Source organism: Macrobrachium nipponense, chromosome 35, assembly GCF_015104395.2.
Source record: "Macrobrachium nipponense isolate FS-2020 chromosome 35, ASM1510439v2, whole genome shotgun sequence".
NCBI classification, from domain to species: Eukaryota; Metazoa; Arthropoda; class Malacostraca; order Decapoda; family Palaemonidae; genus Macrobrachium; species Macrobrachium nipponense.
Genome location: NC_061096.1, coordinates 22,082,615 through 22,105,975, shown reverse-complemented (window position 1 = coordinate 22,105,975; position 23,361 = coordinate 22,082,615). Strand labels below are relative to the sequence as shown.

The 23,361-nt window shown below is 35.9% G+C and overlaps 2 protein-coding genes across 8 annotated transcripts in view; one reads left to right on the top strand and one right to left on the bottom strand.

Annotated features, from left to right (window-relative positions):
* The window catches only part of LOC135208472 (uncharacterized), a 48,538-nt gene extending 27,278 nt beyond the window's left edge, over positions 1–21,260 (bottom strand). The window contains exon 1 of the mRNA XM_064240698.1: positions 19,813–21,260. Within this exon, the coding sequence (XP_064096768.1) occupies positions 19,813–20,999 (1,187 nt within the window). The 5' untranslated portion in view covers positions 21,000–21,260. The remainder of the gene's footprint in view (positions 1–19,812) is intronic.
* The window catches only part of LOC135208471 (trichohyalin-like), a 555,144-nt gene that overhangs the window by 97,477 nt on the left and 434,306 nt on the right, over positions 1–23,361 (top strand). The window lies entirely within an intron of this gene.

The window sequence follows — 23,361 nt, the reverse complement described above, 5'->3', positions numbered from 1 at the left end:
CGACTTGAATAATGAGTGTTCACAACCGCCACTGCAGATTCAGATCAAATACTCATTTAGGACTCAGAACTAAACCAGCTTAGTGATAATTTGACATCAGTCATCCGAGTCGCCAGTGGTCGATTTTTCTAGTAAAACACTCATCCTTTGAGACGCTGCCATATAAAGTTCCAATCCGAGATTCCACTAAGCTCTGCTTTTGCTATTGAGTTCACAGCTCGTATAGATTAATGAGGCAGCCAAGTAATGATAATGCAGAAAACAAATGTTGTATCCTGTTGAAGTTTTGAAAATTAAACATCCTGATATTATTTAAAAAGGAATTTGCATTAGCTCCAAAGTCAGCAAAGTTGCTCAATTTTTGCATTGAAATTATGTTTACTAATTATAATTTGGAACCAAACTGATGCCAATTGAACTCCGATGGCGTAGCCATTAGTTTCTGTGGCCAGAAAATTACTGAACATTCAGCAGAAAAAATGGAAAAATGCGTCTCTTCAAAAACATTACAATCAATTAGCTTGGTTTCTGTCGAGAAAGAGTTCATAAAGAAACCGAACACTGCTGAGTTTGGAACATTCAGTGATGATATTATTAAAAACCCTTTACAAGTTTCAAAGATTTCCTCATGTAAAGCAATTTACCAATGAAGAAAGACCGCAGATGCAGGACAGCAATCCTCACGTTTTATTTTGAAATATTTTGGGACTAGTTGATAGTTGATTACAGTGGGGATACCTGGGAGGTCCACATCAAAAGCAGTTTGTCATGTTAAATAGCGCTGAAGAAAGAAAGAAGAAGTCGTCTTTATATTTTACTTTTTAAAATTTTGTGACTTGTTTTTAATTGATTAAAGTATGAAGCCGCATTGATATGAAACAAACAATACGTCAGTCAGTATTGGAGAGCCATAATAAGGCTAGAAAGATGTTTAAGATGAGACTGGTGTAGCAAAGAGAAAACGAGAGAGAAAAATTAAGAGTAAAGATAGAGCAGAGGTAGGGAACTAACAACGCAATCCATATGCCCAGCTGTATGACAGCTGAGTGACGCAACTAATAATCCTTAGAGGAAGAACAGTGGAATTGTGATTTTCCTGGGACAAAGCGTCCCACGAGACGGTAGGAGCAACAGTGAACCATGTAAAATAAATATAATAATTAATATAATATAATATAATATTAATTATATATAAATATATATATATATATATATACATATATATATATATATCAATATAGCAATATATTTACGTGGTTCACGGTTGCTGTGTGTGTGTGTGTGTGTGTATAGTAAACAGGCATGAGGAGTATTACTGGGAGGAAAAGAGAATATGAAGTAGACTGTCACATTTGAGCACTTTTTCAAGGGGTGTAGGATACTGGTAACTTGTGAGGGTACGCATGTATGCGAGCTGTTTTGTAACGCACTCGGTGCAAGTTTTTTGTTTTGTTTTGTGACGTTCGTGTGCGTTATTTGAGAAGCTAGAGTTTTTTTTCTGTCTGTCTGGAGAATGTCAAGTTAATGTGGTTAGTGCATGTCGCTTTAATTACACACATCAGATTTTGGAGGATTGTCCAAGTGGGAATCCATTTTGAGGAAGGAAAGGCATTGAGGATTACCAATTTGGTAAGTCCGAGTTGGAGTACTACTATGTTTACTCGTCTTGATGACTGGTGGAGAGAGATAGAGAGAGTTTTTTTTTTTTCTTTTTTTTTTAGTGAACGTAGTAACTAGTGAGGAGTATTGGTAAACACTTTGAAAACAGTGTGTTTGTCTCCGTCTGTTGAACGTTTAGAACTAACTCAGGAGAGGAGATCAGCTCTCTCTCTTCTCTCTCTCTCTCTCATCTCTCTCGCTCTCTTCTCTCTCGCTCGCCCTATAGAGATATCTATATATAGATATACATATATATATATAATAATTTAATTATATATAATATATATATAATGTATATATATAATAATTTTATAAAGCTAGATAGATATCAGAAGATAAGCATAAATCACTTCCATTTTATTTCACCTTCTGAAAGATCAAAGAAACTTGAATTGTCTGTATTAAAGTCTCGCTAAAGATGCCTGTGTCACATAGGTTTTCGTTAGCCTGACCCTTAAATATAGGAAGCCTGTTCGCACAGTTTACCTATAATATCAAGTTTGTAAATGAAAAACATGTACTATTAATTTATGTGCTGTCACACAGGGTGTTCTGCCTTCCTGCTCAATTAGCATAAATATAATTTTTTTGGGGGGTAATTTGAGTGTCTGCGTGTAGTATGTCTTGAATGTTCATTTACATAGAAAGTACTATTTTATCTAGAAAGCTCTAACTTTGTTCTTTTACAAACTTCTTTTTTAACAAATTTGAGTAAAAACAATACAACACGGCATCTGAATGCCTTTCAAAAATGATCAGTGATGAACTAACACGTTTCCGAGCTGTATCAGTGTTTCGCGTGAATTAAAAAATTTAGGTAGGATGGCTTGATTTCAATAAAATCAATTCCAGCAAAGAAAATGACATTGTAAACTCATTATTTTGACTTTGATTAACAATCTTACTGTTATCGCACTGAATTTGTTTAAAGAATAATAACCTGTGCAACTGTTGTGTGTAAGGAGTCCATAAATATTCCTTGTATTATGAGATTAAAGACCAATGGGGGGTTCTAGTTCTTAAAATTCTGCAAAATAATTTTTATGGAATTTTAATTAGATCAATATTGTGCATTAGTTGGGTAAACAAGTAAGATTTATGGGAAGTTTTTGCATGAATTTCCAATTTCATCAAGCTGTATATATAAATGTTCTGAGAAGGTGCGCATCAATTTTCCATCGTCCTATTTCATTTTCATTGAAATAGAGCATCGGGTGAGGAGCAGAGTGGGGTTGAGGCAAATCAGTCCCTATAGGAGAATTTGATCAACCTCTCTGACTTGATATTCTGTTGAGGGCTGGTCAATAAATTCGTTGATGGTTGCCGCTTTTACAGTATGATGATCATTCATTTAAAAGAAAATCAAATCATGTGTGAGACTGTAGTCTGCAAAACAACTTTCGACTGAAAATTCAAGGTTCCCAGTGTGCAGTATTGCTCATAGATTACTTCGCCATGTCGATAAAACATATATTTCTATAAAAACATTATTGTCAGTAAATTTTGACTATTGCTAGTAATGAGATATCCCTGACGCCACAGCGAAGTCATGGCGTACAAGATACAAGACCCAAAGAGTTTAATTTAACGCCGGATGAATCTCTGGCACAATGTCCAAATGTTCGTTACTTTTTGGCGTTGCTGCTGTGTCGCTTTGGCTCAACAATTTGTTTTCGCTGACTCATCCTCGGAAGTGACCTTGCATGCAGCCGAGGGATTATTTCCAACTTCCTAAGCGAAGCTGTTTCATGCGAAAAGAAACAGCAAGAGCAACTCTTAAGATGCCCCTTTGCCTCCACTCGACATTTGTTTAAAGATCTAACTCTCGTCTTTGCCGGGATACATTTTTTTGCAAAGCTTGTTTGGTTGCCTCTCTCTCTCTTTCTCTCTCGTCTCTCTCCCTCTCCTCTCTCTAACTCTCTCTCTCTCTCTCTAATGAATTGTCTCTGTTTCTATTTTAAAAAATGCTACGTTTTTGTCTTTTTTTTTTGTAATTTACTTTTATATTCGTTGCATTTACTCATTTTATAATCTATTTTACCCTTCAGTATCTTTTTCCGTATACGACCTCATTAGAATGTTTCTCTTAAGTTGGTTTATCTGATGGTATTGATGGTAGAATTAAAGTCGTAATGTAAATATGCACTGCATGTCATCTTGAGTTATATATATATTATATATATATATATATATATATATATATATATATATATATATATAAATTTGTGAGTATGTTCACATACACGTACACATATATACACACTGATACGTTCAATCATTAATATCCGAATCAACGATTAACAGTTTCATGTTACACCCATTTACTTAAAAAATTAAGTGTCTGTCAAAACTTAACATTTTAACCATATGGAATGACAGCGGATATGTTATAACAGTCGTCTACATAATCTCAAGCAAACTAAGAATGAGAGAGAGAGAGAGAGAGAGAGAGAGAGAGAGACGAGAGAGAGAAAAGGAAGGAAGAGAGAGAGAGAGAGAGCGGTTTACCAAACGACTAGCCGTAAAACAGGGACTTAAAATAAAGATTAAAGTTACGTAATACTGTGGAACCGTGATGAATGAATAGGTGATAGAGATACAGAAACTCCGTGAGTAATAGATGTTTTTCCCGAAGAAATCATGTCCTTTACAGCTCTCTCTCTCTCTCTCTCTCTCTCTCTCTCTCTCTCTCTCTCTCTCTCACTGCTCGTTCTTTTGGATACGTCTGTACAGAAAAATATTTCAGTTTTGAGATTTGAGATGAAACGCTCGAGCTTTCAGCTCATATGAATTGTGAAGTACACGCACACGCAAGTACGCATACAGACATGCATATACATACATTATGTTATATTTGCCATTAACACTACGCCATTACAGTGGAGTGCTTTAGCTTCAGGACCGTTGTCCTGAATATTGTTTATTCTGGGGAAATGATAACTTTTTCTGGTTCTATATCGGCAAGGAATGGCTTCCTAGAATTATCTTGTCGTCACTACTGGATTATACGCGATGTCTCTTTAGGGGAGACCTTCACACACTGTGTGGCTAATATAATTTTCTCAACCTCCATATATATCTATGTAAGATCCAAGAGTCACTCCATGTAGACCAAATAACATGCGTACACTAATTAGAACTCCCTCCCTGCTTGCAAATACTTAAACAATTTCATTTTCCTGGAGAAGAGCATTTTCTTAATGCATATTCCTCCCACTGATGTGCATTTCAATTGTTTGTTGCCTTTTGAAGTAGGGTTGTTTGGTTTTGTTAAGGGTTACAGTGTTATTATCTGCTGTGGTTGCTGCTTCTGTATTGGCCACTGCGCTTTATAAAGTGCGACTCACCTTTTCATATGTACATATATCACTCCTGCCAGAGTTGCAAGTTGTTTTAAAAATACCTGGGTTAAGTATCTTACGAAACATTGTTTGTTTACAACATTCTGATGTGAAATCTGTTTGAACATGCCATCAATTCCCTTGCACTGACATTCAATAGTGAAAGCTCTAACGGCCTCCATCCCATGTTATTATGAGCCTCAAAAAAGAAAATCCTTGGAAAGCCATCCCAAACTTCAAGCGGATAACAATCTTCTCTCACGTAACAAACATGGCTTGATCCAAGGGAGATCTGTGGTGTCCCATCTGATCATGCACGTGGAATTGATAAACAGATTACTAGAATTAGACACCATAATTAACATTACTTGTTTTGAGTTTTTTCATCATGATAGGGGCCCAAAGAAATGATGATAGATTATCCTATAACAGCCTGGCTACACAATTGCCTCCCTAATTGAACATCAGTTAATGGTTTATTATCAAAGCCACCTCCAGTCATATCTGGTGTTCCATAAGTGCAGGGCTAAGTCCAGTTCTTTTTATCATCATGCTCAGCGACATATTTATCGTAGTCACTTTAAAAGTTTCACATTAATTATGCCTGATATCTTTGGGGCGTAAGAATCGTCAGTAAATAAAGATAATGAGATTTCATAACTCCTGATAACTCGGAATTTTAGTGAAGGAGGACATTACAATTTTGAGAGACCGCATTCACTGCTGAATTTCCTTGTTAGTCAGATTACCGAAGAGTGCAGTGTGAATACATTGCATTTACAGATTCATAACAATCATTTTTCTCAGCTATACTACTATATATAAACTTGAAACTTTGGCAGGAAGGAAGTATGCTTAGGATGAAAGCTATGAACCATTATCGAACGTTCATTGTCCCCTGCTTGAATACCCTGAGCCACAGTGTTAGTGTTGGGGATTGACTTTCCACACCAGTATATGCTAGGTAGCGTCGGACTGGCCGCTTTCCTTCCCACGATGCAACAATAAAGACCAAATCACTTGTAAGTGGAAGTGTCTGATGGGGAAATCCCACTCCGCCTGGAGGTGTGCAAGCAGTCTTATAGTATTTTTCAAAGTTATAAATTTTATGTAGCTTAACCGTCAAAAGAATTAGTATCAGCATTATTTAATAAATAGATATTTATTTTGAAGAAATCTGATTGCATCGTTCTAACTTTTACTCTAATATATATATTAAGTATTTAAGTACCTCGCAGTTTTTTAATAAAATGAAAAAAATTCCATTGAAAGAGGGCATGCGTTTTTAAAGGAGAGTTTGTGTAAATTTCTCTTATTTGTTACGTTTGTATAGTTATAAAGTTTGAGTAAAATATTAACTTATGACGTTGCTTATTTGTTTTTATGCCTTTTGTATTCTCTGGGTAAAACAATGAGAATCTTTTGAAAAATAAATGTAAATTTTTTTTTTCATATAATTCTATAATTGACACATTGTATGTGTAAACGACTCTGTAGATTACTTTTCTTTTTTGTACTGAACAGGTCAAACAGTTTAAATTTCTTTCAATATACAATTAAGCACGTATGCAGTATAAAGAATAACCGTTATTTTCTTGTGGTTTCATGTTTATTTTCATTCTCCTGGCAATTACGACTCATAATTTTCCCGTTGGAGGTTTGCAAGGTCTCTCACTGTCCCAAGACTGAGGCACCAAGTATCGTAAACATAATTCTGTAAGTGGGTGTACTTTTGATTCACTCGAAAATATATCGGCGTTTAAAACTTTGTGGACAGAGGAGGAATGTCGTTCAGCTGTACAGTGTAAACATCGGGATCAGAAAATGTCAAGCATGAAGGCTTAAGCGATTATACAGCGACGAGCTGTTGGGATACGACCTCATGGTACCCGGGGGAACACATTTGGCAAAGTTCGCTTGACAGTCATATGATGATAATTAACCCGGCTGTACGCTGGGTATCCTGGTGACGTCAAGGTGGATAAAGACCTTCAGCACCAATGTATTGCGTTTTAATAAAACTGCTTGGCTGCTGTTGCTGTGCAGTTTCCAGGTGAATTATTGAGGCAACACGGTTGTGTTTTTATGAGAATCGATGACAGTCGGTATTTTAATATTATGAAAATACGGTTTAAGATAAAAATGCCTTTCCCACTTGTACTGTTTATATTTTGCCGTGGGGTTACCATACTAGTTCATATCCTGCGCTACGTTTATGAACTTCATTGAACAAAATTCCAGCTTACTTTTACATAATTCGAATGTGATTGTACTTTTTCGCTGCACTCTGACATGTCCGAAATATTGGCTTCACTCTCCTGCGTTATCGTTAAGTCGTTCGTGTACCATACGCAGCAGATGGGCGGTTTTTAATATTGTCAGTGTTGTACATAGCTTGGTAAGATGTATTTTATTTTTAGACAACAGGTGTAAAACAACGGTAGTCGAAGCATTTGCTAGTCGGTGGTCAAATATTGCTTTTAACGTTGCATAACGGTATCTGTGTCCACTTTTATCAGTTTACAGACTGACTTTTTCCTTCTGCATAGCCTGCAAGAAGGTTTTTAACACTTAACAGAATATAATTATCCAATTGTTTAGTTCAAGAAGAACTAAGAGTTATAAATAGTGAATAGATTCACTAGCACCAGTAAATGCTCGGGTTATATAATCTTTCTGCTGAAAAGTCTGAAAAAAGTTGGAATTAAAAAAATAAAGTAAATGGCTGATACGATTTGACGGATGACAGTTTGCGTAATTTCTAAGGAGGGGTCGTCCAGAGAGCACATAACCCCACCAAGGTCAACCCCTATGACCCTATTATAGTACTAACTCTTACTTGGATACCGATGAGATATTTATTGATGTCCTCCAGAAATTACGCATCTGGAATTACCAACTTTTCTTCATCCGTTCTCAAGATATTTCGATTACAAAAGCATACATACAGACAAACGAAAACTATATTTAGTCGTTACATACATGCACATACACACATACGCGCGGGCAAACACACTACCACCTCCCTACCACGTTGGCGGAAGCTATAAGAAGTGAATGATGATTAAAAGTTAACTAAGTGCACGCACACTGACAACTGTTATACTTATTGTTACGGCACCGAGAGATGCGTTTAATTTTGCGTTCGTATATCTGTGAAGCCACTCTTCTTTTTGCAGTCTCACTGACAGATCACACACGTACTTAAAATGGACTGGCACTAATTTGATTGGAACATAATGCACACACGGACAAATATGCACCAAAGTTATATAAATATCTTTTTGATAATGTATAAGAATGGGCAGGACATCGTGAACACAAATTAATATATTCAGTTATTCATGCTGGTATACAAGCATTAAAATGCTGTTTTCCCTCCCACCTTGTATACGCAGAAAAAATGGTGAATTTCAGCCACCAGCGTACATAGATTGTGGTCTGTATGTCAGCGTTTTATGTTATTACCGTGGTATCCAAAGGTCAGTGAGAACTACGTACTGACGGACTGTGGAGCTTCTCTCCATGACTGACGACAGTAGATGTCGACTTTAGACGCTTTGCAACAGTCTCTTCTAATCGTAAGGGTTCTTTCTACCTGTAAGAATGCTCTTTCTTGGGAAGCTGCTCTTAACCGAGAAATGTGTGCTCGTCTTTACAAGCACCTCAATGCGAGAGCGCGTGGGCAAACAAAAACACACACATGCACACGCACGTACACGCCCATGTGCGTTCTGTAAGTGTGCATGACCGTTTCTAGTACCCTTTAAAGATGGGTCTTTTCACTGTTACAGTTGAGATGTGGGCATTTCGCAAGGAGACAGTTTCCATTTTTTATTTTTTCATTTTTCAAGTTGGTAGGAATTTTGAAGCGACACGATTCTTAAAAGTATTTCATTGCGGATATATTTATGAACTGCTTTTGCATATATATATTAGATAGATAGGTGACACACACAGAGATATATATTATACCGCAGGGACGAGGCATCTCATCGCCCGCCTTTGTTAGGTTCAAACAGTTCGGCAATGCTTGTCTCGGTTTGCTTAAGTAACTTTGGACACGCTACAGTACGAAGCCTGAGATCCCAATACAAGAATATGGAGCAATTCAGACGTTCTTGAGCAGGATTCAAACTCGCATCCGGAGCAGCAGAACGAGGCAACGTTGCCGACCTGACCGGCAGCGGGGTGCCTGTATACTCTGGATGCCGGTTTGAATCCTGCTACGTTATAATTAAAATAAAATTGCTGTATCACTGCTGTTAAACTTGCATTACTAAAGGGGTCCAGACTTGGAATCCTGGTCGAACGCTAAATTATTTATCTTTGAATAAGATATTTTTACTATATATATATATATATATATATATATATATATATATGTGTGTGTGTGTGTGTGCATATATTAATATATATATATATATAATATATATATATATATATATATTTATGTGTGTGTGTGTGTGTGTGTGCATATATATAATTATATATATATATTTATATATATATATATATATATATATATATATATATATATTATATATCTATATATATATATCTATACATATGATTGTAGTGTGTTGCAGCCAGGGGTGGAGAGAGAGAGAGAGAGAGAGAGAGAGAGAGAGAGAGAGAAATCTCAGACATTGGTGATCAGCGTTCCTTCAAAATATATTGCTCCCTATCGTCACGTGAGGGCTACGGCAAGAAAATCTTCACACCTCTTGAGGGTGGGATAGTTAGTCAGAAATCTCTCTCCCTCTGATAAAGATGTCTTAGCTTTGTTTTTAAAAACTGTGAATCTGCGGTAGAGCTTATTTTGCTCTTCCATTGTTTACTGTTATGGATTCATACAAAATGTCGAATAAATGGAATGTGAATCATTTACAGAATTTTTCGTTCCACTTGGATATTTGCTTCATGAGTGAGTGAACCTGCGTTATAATTGATATATGTTTTAAGTTAAGCTGAAATTCTCTGATTGTTCCATGGAAAAGTGCGTTACAAGAGAAAAACGTGTGTAAGTTCCAACGCATACTTTAACCGTGAAATCTGTTTTCCTCTTTGTATACTATTCAGCGGTTTTAACAAAAACAGACTACATTGCGCTTATGGCTACTTCCCTGGCTTGGGAATCTTGTGTCAGAATGTTAGCTTTTAACAATATAGAACTGAAATGTGAGAATGACATTAGTTCTTTTACCCCAGTTTCAATAATCATTGGTGTGAATATTCTTGCATTTTAAACAAGGGAAAAAATATATTGGAAAGAAAAACTATGAACATATAAAATAACGTAATTTAATAGATTTTCGCATAAAATGCAGGTTTAGGAAAGGTTATAAAACAGTGCGAAAGAAAATGGCATATAGGTGCATGAGAGAGCAGCACTTCCAAAAAAGTCAAATCCAAAAGCTATTCATGTTGCTTGGATATAGGAGAGGGTGATGTTCGTGCTTGTTTCTAGAAGGAAAGGGGTTGGGGTTGGTTGGGCGGGTGGGGGGGGGGGGGGGGGGAAATGTTGTGGGATGATGATATGTGACAAGCAAATTGGTGTGGCTTTTCACGAAGGAAAAAGGATGGAAGGTACATATAGGAATCTCGTTGCGGGAAAGTTTTAAGGACTGGGGTGAAATGTAAGAGATTTTAGCATATTAAATGAAGATACCTTTGATGTCGGGTCATTACGGATTTACTTACCTAAGAAACAAATATTATTATCTTTAAAAGTTCCAATAATTTTACCTTCAAGATAATCTTACCAAGTCATCCTAAATTAACACTGATTGTTAATGTTAAACCAGTATGTTGAGTCGTCCATTTTTGACTGAGTTAGGGTTGTTTTCCAAATCATATCGAAAGTCACTGTTTTCTGCGAAATCTCGGTCTAATTGGGTAGTTTGTGGTCAGGGTTTTGATCTCTAGGCCTAGTTGGGCACCAGTCTGATTTATGGTGTGGCCTTCTACGCCGGAGAATAACTCACTTTTAATGGTCTTCTCAATCTTGGCCATTCTTCTCTAGATTGGTATTGTCTACATGGCACTCCGGAATTATTTCCTCTGTCTTTCTCTGCGTTTGTTGTCTATCTATCTATCTATCTATTATTCTATGATACTTTCGCTATATATATATTATATATATATATATATATATATATATATATATATATATATATATATATATATATATATATATATTATATATATATATATATATATATATATATATATTATATATATATATATATATCCGTTTGGCCGATCAGCGCAGATAAGAAAGTGCTAGACGCCATTGGCATATAATATGAAACTTTAATATCCGTGAGACTGAGAACATCTTCCCATGAATGCATCCTGAAAACCGGACAGGTGTCGCTTTTTTGGGGTATTCTTACAAAAGAAAAAGTATATATATACCTATAAACTATAAAACAAATAGTTTTCAGGAGAAAAAGTGAGTATACTTTGTCATCCCATGGATCACTTTACCTATCTTTAATCTCTTTACCATCTTTAATGACCTTATCTTTTCCTCATTATTGATATGGTAGGACTAACGAGACATGAAGATGAAAAAAGAATTTACTATTCCTTCAGTGAAACTTGAAGAGTTCCGAGAATTGCAATGCTTCAACTAGGTGTTTTAAAGGCGCATAGAGAGAAGAGGGGGCAGACAATGACTCTATTGTGATAGCCTTCTCTCTCTCTCTCTCTCTCTCTCTCTCTCTCTCTCTCTCTCTCTCTCTCTCTGTCCTCTTAACGCAGTAGAAAGCGTGTAGCTTACTACCTGAGGGACCAGGGTTGGATTCTCAAAGTAGATGCGGAGGGACGAATAGGCGTTTCCATTAAAATCTACTATGCTTCCGTTAACCTAATCAGTACATTATGTGTCTAGCTGGTAGTCAGCTGTTGTGGATGTTATGGATCGACCAGGTATTCACTTCCCAATGCATGTAATTGCTTCAAACTTCATCCCCACTTTGAGGTGAGGCATTCACTAATTGTTTTCATGTACTGCAATCATGTCTCCAATACCTTTCTATCTGAGGGGGTCTCTTGTCCCACCTTATTGGCTTCATGTTGATTTAATTTTACCGGTCACTGTGGCCTCTGTGAAGACATGTTGCTATACTAGCAGCGATATGCACGAAAAAGTATAAACCAAGTGATTTTCGTAAATACAAAGGCAATAGTCATTAGTTTGCTATGAATTAGTGTTTAAACAGTGGGAGAGTGAGGTTGTTAAATTTCTTTGTCGTTTCAGGCGTAATGTATGGAACGTGCTAATTACACTGGATAGAATTATAATATGTAAGAGAAGAATAACTTGTAATTTGTGATTATTATTGAAATACTCTTCTTTTTAAGGTATATATACCTCTTTTCTCTTTATTATATTCAGATCTGAATATCTGTGAGTTTAGTAAACCTGATTCGGATTTTCTGGGAAGGTCCAGATAACTCTATCATTTTTCTTGGCTTTCTATTCGAGGTTTTCAACGAAAACTAGTGATACTTTTCTGAAATTTGAAGCCACCGGGATATTCACTATGTAAAATGTTTCGTAGCAGGATGCTTATCTGTTAAATAAATGTTATACGTAGAGATGGCTCTGATAAATAGGAAATAAACATAAAAAGATTTGCTGTAATTCCATGCTAAGCAACCAGTTTTGCCCCTTGAAAAATCATCGGGAACTATTGGTACCAGTGGCCCCAGTTTCATAAAATTTGAGGCCACTATGACATTCCATGGGTTAAAACACCTATGAAATACGTTATCTCAAAACCTTGTTATATATGAGCTCGTTTAGGTAACAACGAAGATACGCCGTATGGATATCAAATGGTCTAGTCTCAGCCCCAAGGCCGTCATGAAATTGTGCTAGGCAAATACTCAAAGTGGAGCAATTTCCTCTTCCGCAAGTTACTCCAAGCAAAATCTTTAGGTGACAAACGACAAATTCATATTCATTATCATTGCTGTTGTTAAATTGCTGACTCGGACTCTTCCTTGCACAAGCACCCCGTGACTTTGTCGGTGAACTACCTTTACATTCCTCGGATTAAATACCTGTTATGGGACGGTTATTCATTTGGAAATTATTATATCCAGGCTCCGAATGGAAGTAAACAAACTAACGAGAAAGTTTTTCTCGGGTATAATTCAAATAAATGGTACATTCACCTAATGCCTTTTTCCCTTAGATGGGTGGTTCTAAAGGATGCTAACGTTACAGTTGTAGAAAAAATATATACATATATGACTGGTAAAAATGTTCTGTAACAACAGAATTCCATCTAATAAAAGGAGCCCATAAAAACACCAAAATGTAGAGAGAAAAGTACTATATTTCTTTCCTGGAAGAAAGAATCACCAGTACGAGAAACGACATCTTCGTGCTACGCAGAGTGATATATGGAACTCAATCTAATCTTCGCCTCCTCACTACGGACCACATATTCTGTTCCGACATTGCTGCCTATAATAGCGTGACTCATTCCAACAGACTTTTACGCAAGTTAAATAACCTAATAGATAATAGCGCATGGAATAATCTTGAACAACAAGACAAAGTTTTAAACTTATCCAACACCCCCTTACTGTAAATCAACATTTAGTTTTAAATTTAGGCTTATCCTTTGCCCTTATGCCAGACCGCAAAAACAACCTAGACTTCATAGTGGCTTTTGATAAATTCATATCTGACAAAAACTACAGCCGTGAAGAGATATGTTTAAAAGGAGTGTTACTAAATGCTTTAACTGACCTTCATAAGAAATATCCTGTTCCCCGCAGATTCATGATAGCCATCCACTCGCTAAAAAAGTTAGATGCTATAATAAGTAGATCCGACAAAGACGGCAAAATTGTAATAATGGACAAAGACTTCTACCTCGACAAAATCAACCAGCTCCTTAGCGACACAAATACTTACGAAAAACTGACGAAAAATCCCCTCCAGAACGTTCCCACAGAATTTTTTCGGAAAGTAAGATTAATTGGCCAAGACAAAAAGAGTATTGAACTATTAGAGAAATTTAAAGTAATTAATCCTAAATTACCCTACTTTTATGGTCTTCCCAAAACTCACAAAGACAATCTTCCATTCAGACCCATCGTTTCATGCGCCGGAGCTTTCAATTACAAAATTTCTAAATGGTTAGCTGGCCTCCTTCTTTCTCCTTTTTTAGGCACTTTTTCTCCCAGTCACATCAAACATTCGGAAGACTTTTGTCACAAATTCAGAGAAGCACATATAACCACTTTCACAACATAAACTTTTAAGCCTTGACGTAGACTCCCTATTCACAAAAGTACCAGTACAGGACGTTCTTCAGTTTTTAAGGGAAAAATTATCCCCCTATTCAGATCATTTCCCTTTGGCACTTGACAAAATAATAAAGTTAGTTGAATTATGTGCATCTAATAACGTATTTTCATTCGGGGAATCATTCTACAAACAAAAATTCGGTGTAGTATGGGTAGTCCTTTAAGTCCTATTTTAGCCAATCTGTACATGGAATACTTTGAAAAAAACTTACAGTAATAAATGCAATAAAACCCAAAAACATGCTGTGGATGAGATACGTGGATGACATACTAACATTTTTGGGATAATAAGTGGGGTAATTTTAATGAATTCCTCTCAAAATTAAACGCATTAGTGCCCAGCATCAAATTTAAAGTTGAATGGGAAACAGACAACAAAATTCCTTTTCTTGATGTTTTAATAATCAGAGACACGACAGAATACAAATTTACCATATACAGAAAACCAACGTTCTCACTTTCATATATTCACTACTTTAGCTATCATGACAATACTATCAAGATAGGTGTAGCTAGCAACCTATTCTTAAGAGCCTTACGAATTTGTTCCCCAGATTTCCTGGAAAAAGAATTTGAATTAATTCGCAAGCAACTTTCATCTTTAAAGTATCCTGACCATATAATTGAGAAAGCAATTCAAAAAGCAAACGTAATTTTCTACCGACCCCCTAAAGACAAGACCAGAGACACACCCAACAATAAAATAAAAATTCCCCACCTGGAGACGATTAAGAGAGTAACTCACACCCTTGGGAAATCCAACCCTTTTGCATTTACTACCCAAATACCTTAGCCAAATCCCTGATTAACGTCCAACAAAAGACATCTCCCAAAGACTCTGGGGTATATGAGATCCCATGCCAGGACTGTGACCAATCTTACATCGGATTTACAGGTAAATCACTTCCCCAGAGATTAATACAACACAAACGGTCAGTTAGGTATGGACAACAGAACTCGGCTATTTTCAACCATATAAATGAACATAACCATAGAATAAACTGGAATATGTCACGTGTAATTTATAGCAGCAACTGCCGGTACAAGAGTCAAATGATGGAATCGGCCTTAATAAAAGAGAAGCAGGTAATGAACATCTCAAAAGGGAATTGGATATCAGATATCGTCGACGCAGTGTTCATTCAACCAACGCTTAAGAAGATTAAAGGAAGATTATCAGCGGGGGTGACCTAAATTGGCTTACTTGTGGACGAATCTCTTGGTATAAATACCACCTTTTCTGTAAACTTTTCTCATTCATATACCTGAAGAGAGAGACAGCAGTCTCTGAAATATAGTACTTTTCTCTCTACATTTTGGTGTTTTTATGGGCTCCTTTTATTAGATATACATATATATGTAAGTGTATGTATGTGTTTACACATATGTGACTGATTGAAGGTAGAAACTTACTTTGTACTACAACAACAATACTTTTTCTTCGGGATGGAAATTCATGGATGCCTATTACGCGTCCCGAGCCTTTCCCTCTCCCTCTCCCTCTGTTGCAACTTCGAAATGAGTTGGGGGATATGTCCAGACTTCCTCTTTTCCCTGGTGCCTCATTATCTGCTAATGAGTTCCTCTTGGTCTCGCCTCATTGAAGCAAGCAAGCCGTCCCCTTTAATGGCAATATTAGCACAACACGCTCTATCTAGAGACAAATTCATCTCTTGAGAAATGTTATTCAACTTTCCCTTACTTCAGCAGTGATGGCGCAAGATTGTGTCGAAATTGGACAATCAAAGAGATGAACCTTTGTTCACTGCTTAAGATACACTGTAAGAGTATCAACTTTCTTTCTTTTATGCAACTTGGATCTAAATGTTCGTGCGCATATCGTATGAATGTGTCGATTTTTATTTATCTTATTTTTACAAATAGTCATAGTTGTTGTTTCTCTTTTGAAGATGATCAAGTTTTCTGTTCTTAACTTTGATCAAAAAGAAACATAAAATTACTTGTTTGATAGCTAGACGACCATGGATCACGACTAGGGATAAAAAAAGGCCCGGTGGTTGCAAGCTGTTCCCAAAAGGCTAACTGTGAATAGTAATCTGAACACATGGTGCCTTCCTACTAAGGGGAGAAGGCAGATGGTAAAAATTGAATTATTATTATTCCTGTGATACACGCTCTTACACACATACTAATATATACATACATATATATATATATATATAATATATATATATATATATATATATATATATATATATATATATATATACAGTCAGCCAAAAAAAGGTATACACTTCTTAGACATTAAAGCTCCAAATTTCCGTTAATTATCCTCTAAAGACTTTTCGAGTTTTACACTTTTTTACAAACATGTCTATTTTTTCCACATTACCAGTCCATCTCACAGTACTCCTCCATTCTCTCTCACCTATGCCGCCCTTTTTTCAATCCTTCTTTCACCATGTAAGTAACAGCTCAGTAGTGGTCCTGAGTTGAAATCCTTTCCACATCTGTTATGTTTTAGCTGGAATATAATTTCCATGTCTCTGTTAGCAAGTTGTAGGGGTTTGGGGGTTTAAGGTGTACAGGTCTGAAATGATAATCAGCAGCCAATGGCTTTCTTACTCTGATCTTTTCCTGTTCGGAAGCATTATGCTCAGCCTTCAAATACATTTGATTTTACATACACCGTCTTATTAAAAGCATTATCTTGAGAGGGACGATTATTTTAAACTACGACCGCAAATAATAAACACACTTTGGGGTCAGAGATGTGTATTTCTGGTGATAGAAGTTCACTCTCGACGTGGTTCAGAAGTCACGTAAAACCGTTGGTTCCGTTGCTGAATAACCACTGGTTCCATGCAACGTAAAAACACCATACAAACAAACAAACAAATAATAAACATAATAATAATAATAATATTGACGATAATGATAAAAAAGCTGATACCGAAAAAATCGCCAGTCCTCTCTGTCCTTTCCTTTATCTTTCTTAGTAATTACCCTTCGTCACTGCCATTATTAAATGTGGGTCTAAATTCTAAACTTAGAAACAAAATCATCTGCTGTAACCGGACTGCCAACCGTGGTCTGACGCCACGCGAGAGGTCTGATGTAAACAAATGTCGTTTTCTTTGCTGTTTCTTTTGAAAGTTTTTGTGTATGGCGGTGGCATGTTGGCGTGGAATGTCCATTTGAATAATTTGGGGTGATCTTATATAATTATCATTCCCTTGAGAGGCTGAGAAACAGAATGTGGGAAGAGGGAACTCAACAGAAGAAAAAGAAGAATATGGTATATTGATAAAAAAAGTGACTTTTAAGGAGGTTATGAAGATTGGCTCTTAACATTCAAAATTATGTAGTTATTTAATGATAATTGTATACATTTTGGTTTATTATCTTTCGTTATATATGTGAAGAAAGAATTTTTTGGATGTGTTGAAAGTCTACAGCTATTTTGAAGTTTCCAAGAATTCATAATTTTTTTTATTTACAGCTATTTAAAATTTTCTAACAATTCATTAAATTTTTTACTTAGTCTTTTGGTAGTCGAGAGTTCTGGCTCTCGGTCTCGTTACTTAAAATTTTTTTTACGATTCTTTACTGAATTAAAAAAGCAGTGGATTCTATTTGTTAGTCAGTAAACAGTTACTTGTACTAATCTATTGGTATATTTTGTGACTGCTTTATACACAAGATATGTACTACGTATTTGTGGTAGAATGAAAACAACTGGCGAAGAATATATGTTTTATATGTGTGTGTATACATAGGTATATGTATTAATGTACGTGTGTATATATATGTATATGTGCGCGTGTGTAACTGACAGAAGACGAAGTGACTAGAGCGGTAAATAACCTAGCAGTTTTGAAAATTGGTAGAGGATAAGGATGTTTATATAAACCGCAAAATATCAAATGTATTTTGTATATTGGTTCTAAGTGTAACTGAATTTTTTTTTATATATATATATATATACCGAACCCTGGTATAGTGCGTACTTCAATTTTAGGTGTCAGAGAGGATGTAAGCCAAAATATTCTTTTTATGGAAATGTAAGTAATTATTGTGTGTATCAGACATTCAGTAGTTGATGTATTATTATTATTATTATTATTATTCTTATTCTTATATTATTATTATTATTATTATTATTATTATTATTATTATTTTGACCAATTTTCATGAAACATAAGTTAGCTTTTCCTAATCAATTTTCATATATATATGGTATTATATATATATATTATACCATATATATATACCATATATATTATATATACCATATAATATATATATATATATATATATATATATATATATATATATATATATATAAAGTATATTATATATATATATACCTCAGTCTTATGGCTAAATAAATATATTTTTTACTTTCTCATAAAATTCACATGACCTTCAAAAAATTTTTAAGCAATATTAATGAGTCAAACGATTAATCTGGCTAGGGAAATAATCCATGTGAGTCAACGTCTTAGGCCTTAAAGGGATCGACTTTATATAGAATAACTTTAATCATTTTAAGTGGATCTCGATAATTCTGAAAGATAACTAAAAACATCATCGTATCCTGAATTATTGAAAAAGGCAATATATATATATATATATATATATATATATATATATATATATATATATATATATATATATATATATATATATATATTGCCTTTTTCAATAATTCAGGATCGATGATGTTTTTAGTTATCTTTCAGATTGTATATATATATATATATATATATATATATATATATATATATATATATATATATATCATACATACATACATACATTACATATATATATATTGCCTTTTTCAATAATTCAGGATACGATGATGTTTTTAGTTATCTTTCAGAATTATCGAGATCCACTTAAAATGATTAAAGTTATTCTATATAAAGTCGATCTTTAAGCTAGACGTGACTCACATGGATTATTTCCCTAGCCAGATTAATCGTTTGACTCATTAATATTGCTTAAAAATTTTTTTGAAGGTCATGTGAATTTTTATGAGAAAGTCAAAATATATTTATTTAGCCATAAGACTGAGGGACGAAGGTGGAGCTCTCAGACGAACCAAAAATTCTCAGACTGCTAAAAAAAAATAATAAATAAATAAATAAATAAAAAAGTCTCTTGACGCCACCAGTATCTTGCGTTTTAAAAAAAGTTATATGAAATTTTCATTTGCCTAACATCTGCACAAAGGAGAGGATGAGATAAAGAACAAAAAGGAAGGAGGAAAAATGATTGCATATGCTCTTAATTTTTTTTTTATCAAGCTAATATAATTTCACTTTGAAGGAGATAACCAGAAATGCATACGTAAAAGACAGATCATAATCACTGAATGTTAATGATGTGATGCTTTATTAGTTCAAGAAGTCATTTTTATGAAAGGTATATGCTTTATTCTCGAAATTTAGTAGCAGGAATTCAAAATTTACTTAGTACATGATTCTTGAGTTTTATCGGGACTTACCCGAGCATAGCAATGCCAGCGACAACAACTGTCACCAAGAGAATGCGTTGATTGAGAACGACGTCACTCTTGATATCCATGACGGCGTTTTCCAGTTCGTCCAGATCTTGCGACACTTCGGAAGCCACCGTCTTCCTCTGGACTGGGACTTCCTTGACTGCCGACACTTTGGGCGTCAGCGTTTCCACTTCTCCTCTGGCATTATGAGAACTAGTTGTAGGAGGGAAAGGCTGACGGCGCGTTGGTGGTTGCATGGCCGTCACTGCAGGGCTTGCAGCCACGGCTTCCTGCTTCGGGAGGAGCCCAGATTCTACCGCGTAGTCTTCTATGACATAATCGTCCATCTCATCCTCTTCCTCCTCCTTAGGGTATTCTTCTTCTAGCGGGTCCTGAATGGCCACGTAGATCGTAGGCTCAGGTGTAGGAAACGATAGTTCGTCACTATCATCCATCGTTCCTAGGGCGGGCGACGGGGGCATCAGGTCGGAAGTATGGACTGAGGGTGCAGAGGAAGGCTCCTGCCAGAACCAACCACGGTGGTGATCTGCTTCGACAGGCTCTTGGGTTGTGGTAGAAACAACTTCCGTTGGAAGAGTGGACCATATTTCCATGATCTCAGTGGTCGTTGGTGATGCCGTTGTGGAAGTGGTCGCGACTGTAGTGGTGGTCGTTGCTAGTTCCTGTTTGCTCTTGACGCGCTTCCTTTGCTTTCGGTTCTTTCCTCTGTTCTTCCTCCTCTCTTCTTGTCGCCGACGCTGTTCCGTTTCTCGTTCCTCCTCCTCCTCAGCCGCGACGTCCTGCGGTAGTTCTTCAGCGTCGCCGTCGTCTTCCTCGTAGAAATACTCGTCGCCGACCTTGTCTGAGATGAACTGCTTGAGGACGTCTTCTTCCACACACTTGAATATCTTCTGGTTGTCATGCTGGTGACACAGACAGGTATCATTACACCACAGCACTTGGTTCTCTAATTGCCAATTTGCCCTTTCGAGCCTAATCACCTGAATCTTTTTGAAGTCAAGCAACTGATAGATGTCACCGCGTCCAAAACATTTGACCTCCACGTGCGTCGCATCTCTACACATGCAAAGGGTTTTGCACCAGTTCAAGCGCCCCATGATGCCCTCCCCTGATACCACCAGGGCATACATGAGGCTTAGCGCCACCGCGAACGTTAGAGTCCTCCCCATTTCGAATAGAAAATCAGAAAGCCTCTTAATATAGTCACTGTTTTAGTCGTCACCGAAGGGAGTTCCCTTATGGCATTAGAGAAAACTGCTCAATTCGAAAGCAAACGTCACCATAACAAAAACTTTCAGTCGAAAGGAACGCCCGAGAGCGCGTAAAACTCGCACTCGCTCTCCCTAGTCCTCGTAGCTTCCACGGGCACGAGTTTTAATGTGACTGACTGGCAGGCATGTACGCCGCTGACTGAGTAGTAGTGACTTCTACTAGCTTGTCCTGTAAGGGGCTGCTCCCTTCGGCTTTGTACCTCCCACCCCACTCCCCTCAGATCATCTCTCTCTCTCTCTCTCTCTCTCTCTCTCTCTCTCTCTCTCTCTCACTTACCACAGAGAGAGCGTTATCCTTACAGGGGTCGGGGCAGAAAAATTTAGCATTTTAAATGATAAATAAAGTAAAAAAAAAAATAAGAATATGAATGTAATCGTTTTAGCAACAGGTGGTAAAAAACGTGATTACCGTCGTTAAAAAGAACTATTTCTTGCGGGTACTTATTTTTAAAATTAACTATTTTTTATAACATTTACAAGTGATAGATAATCTTAAATTTACTATATCATAGAGAAAATGGAAGATAGTATGCAGAAATATGGACGAATTAAAATGAGAACCATAAAAAAAAAATTATTTATGTCATTAAAAAACATATATATGTTTGAGATAGGATGTAATGAAAATATTAACGCCGATATTTTTGCAGTTAACTACACAATGTTTCGGTTTGCTTTATTTTAGCCAGTTTCATTAAATTCGCAAATAAATTCATTAGAAATATAAGCATGTAAATAGGTAATGGCTCTAATATACACGATATATTGACTAATTAGTAGGAAATTACTCTTCCACCTTGCTATTAAGAGTTTTATTTCTCTAGACGAAAAAAACAAATTATTTTCACTGTTTCTATTATTTCTTCACTGTCTCCATATTTTTACTAGGTGATGCAGAGCACTCATCAAAATGCCCTCAAATAAGATCCAAGAAACCCTGAAACATACACAATAATTGCAGTTTCTAATGTGCACTGAAGTACTTAAAAAAAGTGAAACTCGACAAGCTCTCCTTAAAGAATCATCAAGCATTCCTGAAGCAAAATGTCATCAAGATGGAGATGACTTTTGATTTACATTGAGTAATCTCCAGTGACTTGGGGGTGATTATTGAGATGATATGGTGTGATGAGAAATATTCTTAAAGGTAAATAGCAAGATGCCACCTTGTAGACGTTCGAGCTTTTACTGGATAGCCTTATAACGTAAATCGAATCAGTAATCAATGTTCCCTGAACTAGCTAACAGTATATTCAGTAGAAAAAAAAATGCACGAAAGTATTAAGAGTGGAATGTCTTAGTTATCGAAAATAGGTTGTTTCTTTTTTCAGCCTTTACTCACATCTTTTTCCTTAATCACAGCAATGTCTCGAGATCACGATTGTCTGCATGCAGTGAGTCATTAGAAGCTTGAATCATTCTGAGTTTTTCCCTTGTCATGATATTCAATCTATAAGATAGAAAATCCTATGTACTGTGACGTTTATGGCAGTTCTCAGCATGACCAGAAACATTACGAATATATGTAGTTCACCAAGAATGCCCAAGTAACAAGTGATCACTAAGATGTTATAAACAATCACAAAAATGTTTCGTCGCGATGCCAAGGGTATCTGGAGGTAATCTCTGAGATGCCTTGAAATGGTGAACAGTATCCTTAAACAATCTGACAAGGATTGTTAAAGCAATAAAAGAACAAAATCGAGACTAGTATTAATATTTAAAAAGCTACACGCACTCTCTAAAACAGCAGGCTGCCAGCTGGGCTTTATTATTATTATTATTATTATTATTATTATTATTATTATTATTATTATTATTATTATTATTATTATTATTACTGGGCAAAGTTTTCCGTGTCGAAAATGATGAACAATGGTTGCAGGTCCACAATAATATAGCTTGTGAGTTTATGGTCTTTAATTTATATTAAAATCTTTCGAACCTTGTGCTAGGTTCATCCTCAGCCAAGTGAACATTATGACATTTAAAATCAAAATGTTCTCTTGACTGAAAATAAACCTAGCACAAAGTTCGAAAGCTTTAATATACATTAAAGACCATAAACTCACATGCTATATTATTGTGGACCTGCAACCATTATTATTATTTTATTATTTTTGTTCTAAAGGGTCCACAATAATACAAAGTGTAAAAAGTCCGTGTATAATTTTGAAGACTTCTGTAAAGTCTTCAAAATTACACGGACTTTTTACACTTTGTATTATTGTGGACCCTTTAGAACTTTATATATACTCTC